This window comes from Octodon degus, unplaced genomic scaffold, assembly GCF_000260255.1.
Source record: "Octodon degus isolate 3935 unplaced genomic scaffold, OctDeg1.0 scaffold00117, whole genome shotgun sequence".
Classification (NCBI taxonomy): domain Eukaryota; kingdom Metazoa; phylum Chordata; class Mammalia; order Rodentia; family Octodontidae; genus Octodon; species Octodon degus.
The window spans coordinates 719,371-725,217 of record NW_004524693.1 but is presented as its reverse complement, the minus strand read 5'-3'; the positions used below and the strand labels follow the sequence as shown (position 1 = coordinate 725,217).

General features: G+C 35.6%; 1 protein-coding gene across 2 annotated transcripts in view; it reads right to left on the bottom strand.

The window, feature by feature from the left end:
* The window catches only part of Lrch2 (leucine rich repeats and calponin homology domain containing 2), a 142,201-nt gene that overhangs the window by 78,261 nt on the left and 58,093 nt on the right, over nt 1-5,847 (bottom strand). For both annotated transcript variants that reach the window (XM_023699879.1, XM_023699880.1), the window contains exons 7-11: nt 4,477-4,564; nt 4,078-4,189; nt 3,809-3,906; nt 3,664-3,722; nt 1,294-1,401 (exon numbers count right to left, since the gene is read on the bottom strand). In XM_023699879.1, the coding sequence (XP_023555647.1) occupies nt 1,294-1,401; nt 3,664-3,722; nt 3,809-3,906; nt 4,078-4,189; nt 4,477-4,564 (465 nt within the window). The remainder of the gene's footprint in view (nt 1-1,293; nt 1,402-3,663; nt 3,723-3,808; nt 3,907-4,077; nt 4,190-4,476; nt 4,565-5,847) is intronic.

Sequence of the window (5,847 nt, the reverse complement as noted above, 5' to 3'; positions counted from 1 at the left end):
AAAAAACCTCTGAAAACAAGTCACAGGGCTGCAGATGTGATTTAGTGATTGAGCATTTGTCTACCATGTGTAAGGACCTGGGTTCAACTTCCAATGGGGGGGGGGGGAGATCAACATTCTCTTCCCATAATAAATAAATGCCAATGGCTTCTTCTGCCAGCTAGAGGGGAGAGAAGCTCAGCTGTTGTTTAAGTTCCATGGAACAGTGGGGGCCTGCTTCATCAATCTCTTAAACCACAGCAGGCTCATGGGGCAATCAATATGCACATGCACCTACATCCTACGATGAATGTCTTCATTATATTGTGCAAACATATACTAATAAAAGGGTTTTGTTTTTTTTTTTTTTAAATGCTATATTGGAGGCAGGAAACATTTATAGTCTTATATAAGTAGCCAAATGTTTTTTAAAGATCCATTATAAATGAATCACTGAAAAAGATTAGAAAATAAATATCACAAAAAAGATTGACAAAAAGTTAAGCTAGGAATGAGGCTTCATTAGATATACGAGAGATAAAGATCAGTATTGCTTAATATGATTTTTAAAATATACATATTGTAGCTGTGCAAAAAGATGCTTAGCTTACTGGCTATTTATCTTACTTGTCATTATCAAGATTTTCCCTACAAAGTAGCCGTAAAGAGTGCGTTATTTGCCCGATGTGATGGGATCTGGAGGCTGAGTCAGAAGGATTCCAAATTCAAGCTCAATTTGGGCAATTTAGCAATTTATGGAGACCCTGCCTTAAAAGTGAGAACAAAAAAGATTTGGACCTACAGCTCATGGGGAAGCCCTGGGTCCACTTCACAGACTACAGACATAAATTTTCATTTGAAACATTTATATATTTTTGAAAGTATGTTTGAGACAGCCAGATGGCTCAGCAGACTAAAGCGCCTGCTTAGGCAGGCTATGCCAGGCCCAAACCCACCCACTGCACATGCTGAAACAGGGATTGAGATTGGGCATGGTGGCACGCACCTGTAACCCCAGCGCTTTGGAGGCTGAAAACAGGAGGATCACTACAAGTCTGACCTGTGTAGTGAGATCCTGTACTAAATACATTTTAAAAAAATAAAATAAAATAAAAATGCTCCAAATATTTTGCTGTACATGTAATTTTACATTTCACTTCCTTATTATTTTCTATTGTCTTTTAGTACTCTTTTGAAATGGATCTTCCCCATTGTTTACTTGAAAATTCATATACTTCATTTGATTACCTTTAAATAACCTGTTTTCATGATTATAAAACTTGCCCAATCAAATCTTATTACTGAAAAGAATACCTGTTCTTCTGTTCCTGCTTCAGTAATTGAGCAGCTATTTTCCTCAAATCAGTTACTTCCTTTAAATCATCATCTTCTTCTTCTCTAAGTAACTGTTCTTTCTCGAGTCTGAAAGTTGACACAAACACAATTACCCAAAAAAGAAAGACTATTTTATGTCAGCTTTTGAAAACAGAAATCATTTTTGTTTTCTTCACCATGTGAAAACTAAAATCTCTTGTATTTAAAACAATAAGAGAAACACATACTTAAGGAAAACATCTACACTCCCAATATAAATGTGGTATACTAATCATATTAATATAATTAATGGCTAACAAGTGATGGTTAAGCATATAACCATTTTAAAAGTTATGGAATAATATAATGGACATATTAATTTAACAATGCAGATAGTCTAGCCTGGAGTGTAACAAAGGACTGCAAAGCTCTAAATGCCCACTTTTATAAATAAATAAAAGCTGTTATGAACATTTTTATTTCATTGAACCACATTGCTTCTCTCAGTTCATTTTCACCTTAAAAAATCTATGTAAAATGTTTAAATTAAAGAAATAAAAACTAAGTTCAAATAAGATTTTTAGATTTGCTAAAAATGCTAATGAAGATGTTATTTTTATAATCTAAAGAAAGTTTAAAATAAATTATTCTCTAAACTCTAGTTATTTTATCTCAAAAAGAATTTCATTTAACAGATAATATTGCTGGGCATAGTGGCACACTCCTATAATTCCACCATTTTGGGAGGCTGAGGCTAAAGGACTGGAAGTTTAAGTTCTGCATGAGCAATTTAGTGAGATACTGTCCCAAAATCAAAATTAAAAGGACTGGGGATATAGTCAGTGGTAGAGAGCCTGGGTTTGATCCTCAGTACTGTAAAAAAAGCAATCAAAGCAGAAGTCTTTATATCTTTATAACATCTCCCACGACACTGATGACTCAAATTTAGGCAACTCTTGTTACTAGACTAGGTGACAAAATAATAGAAGAATGAAATTTATAAAGATGGGTTAATGATGTAGTTCACTGGTACAAAGCTTGCCTCGTGGGCTTGAGGCTCTAAGTTCAATCCCCAGTAGCCCCACCAAAACGGGGTGGGGGCGCGAGGGAAGGGAGGGAAGAAAGGAGGGAGGGAGGGAGGGAGGGAGGGAAGGAAGGAAGGAAGGAAGGAAGGAAGGAAGGAAGGAAGGGTTATTAATGAAGTCACTTAAATGAAGTATGACTTAAGAGAAGAAACTATGGGGGGGATGAAACAAATTAAGCATTATCTTTCAGGTTCTCACACTAAGAAGATGATATGATATGTATCTGGTAATATGAATAACTGGTTGAAAGACAACACTATGTATTACAATAAATACTGTGAAATTCATATTACTTTGTTAAGTGAAATTCCGTATCACTTGTAATTTTTTAATTCTAATTTTTACTCTAATAAAAAAGAAAAAAAAACCCATAGGGGTCAGAAAGGGCTTAGTTCATGTCCTAGGTACTAGCAGACATTAAGAGGGTTCAGATAAAAAATATAATCTTTGGGCTGGGGAAGATAAGCTCAGTAGAATAAGCACTTGCCTGGCAAGCACAAGGTCCTGAATTTAATACCCAATACTAAAAAAAAATACATATATATATACACATTAATCTTTGAACTTCACTTTCCTCACTTTTAAGAATGGGGTCAATATTAACCCTGCAGGGTTTGAGTGAATGTTAAATGAGCAACACGGGAAGGCACACAGTACTGATCCTGGTATGCAGCAAGTATTCAACAACATTTCCTTGCTTCTTTCTTGGAGCTGTGCAGCAACCTAAGGCATAACTGAAAACACTGTGGTAGGTCATATTCCAGTATTTCATAAGGTAGGGGATTAAAAAACCTTCCCTATCACAATTATTTTAATAATATATGGAGAAATTTCCATAAAAGCAGTCTGAAAAAATGCAAAGTGCATTAGGTGAAGGAGAGAGAGAACACCTGAGTTGCAGCTACTTGAAACAGCAGGCCTCAGCTCCTCACACCGGTCCGTACAAGCTAGCGTACAGCTTTGTTAAAGAGCTCAAAAGAAGCAGCATACACGAAGGTACAGGAGACAGTATGAAATAGGAGACATCATTATTAAACCTCAGAGGGAAAAACAATGCATATCCTACACCTAAATCCTTGCTGTGGTTTTTGGTTTAAATAAAAAACTCAGACAAAAAATTATTTGCAAATTAATTAAACCTAACCAAAATGAACACAAAAACTTTACTCTTTCAAGAATAAGTAAGGATGAGTTCAATCCCGGGTTCCGTAAAAAAAAAAAAGAATAAGGAATAGTTCAAGTATTCATAAATAACAGTTCATCTTGAAAATTCATATGTGCTTACCTTTTTTCATTTCTTACTTCTTCATTTTTCTGAGATTTTTCAGAGCATTTGTCTTTTCCCTTCCATAAAAGAAAATTATTATTTTAAATTTTATGGTCTAAGATCAAGGAAAACATGTCATAAATACTTGTTCAGTTTTATTTACCTTAAGAAAAGAGACAAATGGTCCCATATGTGTATCGCCTTGTTCAGGAACAGTGACATCTTCTGTGTTGGGGTCAATGAAATCATATACCTCTTGGTCTAAGTACAAATTAGTATTTTTTTAAAAATAGATTAGTGAATGCTCTGACACTGCAGTGCTTAGAATAAAAGTTTTTCTCAATAGAAGAGTTAAAGACTATAATTTTTCAAAACCCATTTTAGTAAGGGCTATCTATATGAAATAAAAACAGGAGGCACCACATAAATTACCTTTCTGAGAATCAGGCTTGCTTCCTACTGCATGACTGTCATTTCTTGGTACCTGTTCTCTGTTTGATTCTGATACCTGAGAGTGAAGGCTGATTGTATCATCATCTGATGGCTGAAAGGACGAAGGACAACATATAAATAAGGTGTCAGAAACATTAATTCAATACATTATAAAATATCTGCTTGACTTCACCAGTTTTCAACCAAAAAGTCTGAAGTGTTAAAGTTGACCATCAGGTTCCTAAAAATGAGTGTGTACTGATTTTCATTTAAAGTCACAAAATATACCAATGATCACAGTTTCAAACCAAATAAAGTCAAATGTATGGAAGTGATTCTATTTCAAAGCTCTAATAAAATTATACAATGAAATACTCATCATCAATAAAAAAGACTCACTTCTGTTGTAGATAATCGTTTCTCTCCATTATCACTTCCAATTCCAGAGTCCGGGCCATGATTTTTATTTGGATAAAAATCTTCCATACTATAGAAACAAAAATCCTCAGAGCAGTTAGTGTCTTGCTCCTAAAGGACATCCAAGAATTTTCTAAGTAAATTAATCCAGATCTTAAGTGCACTGTCATACCCCACAATGACTCCATGCATCTGTACTGTACATTAGGTAGCCTCTAACCACATATGGCTATGTAACACTTGAAACACATACCGTCCAAACTGAAACATGATAAATATAAAACACACCTCAGATTTCAAATATTTACTACCCCTAAAAAAGTGTAAAATACTTCACTAATTTCTGGATTAGCTGCATGTTAGAATGATAATATCTTGATATGCTGAGTTAAATAACATGTATTATTAAAATCAATTCACTGTTTATTTTTACTTTCTCAAATACGCTACTAAAGGCTGGGTCTGGTGTGGCACGCCAATAATCCCAGCACTTGTGAAGCTGGAGAATTACCCAGTTTTGTTGACAGCCTGAGTTAGAAGTGAGTTTTTTAAGGCCAGCTTGAACTGCATAGTGAAACCCTGTTTCAAAAGTAAATAAAGGCATCTAGAAAAATGAAAATTGCATATTTAGCTCGTACCATATTTCTATTTCACAGCACTGCTAGAAACTACCTCCAAAATGTATCTTAAGGGCTGGTGAGATGGCTCAGTGGTCTAAAGCACCTACTTAGAACAAGCTAAGCTAAGCAAAACACAGGGACCACGGTTCAATCCCCCAGCACCACATGCCAGCCAGCCCCGCCCCCTGGTGGGCTGAGCTGGCCACACACACACAAAATTAAATAAATAAAGTATTTTTTAAAAAAACAAAACCAAAAAAAACCCAAAATGTATCTTAATTCTTTCCACTTTTGTTTCTTCTCCATTGTAATCGCCCTGTTTTAAAGCCATGTGCTCTCTGGGCAATACTGCAATAACCTAACTGGTCCCTTTGTATCTACTTTTGCTTATTTCTAACTTATCCTTTCAAAAGTCGAAGCATTTAATATAAACCAGATTATGCTATTCTCCTACTTAAAACTACCCAGCGGACTAAGCACCTGCTTAGGCAAGCACAGGGACTGGGATTCGATCCCCAGTACCACAGGCCTCACCACTCCGCCCCAGGCCCTGCTGAGCAGGCAATAGAGTCCGGGAGTGGTGGTGCATGGTTGTAATCCCAGCTGCTGGGGAGGCTAAAAACAGGTGGATCACTACAAGTATGAACTGCTAGTGAGGCCCTCTACCAAAAATAAATAAATAAATAAATTAAAACTCCAAAGATTTCTTATTGTATTTTATTTTTATTTTTTA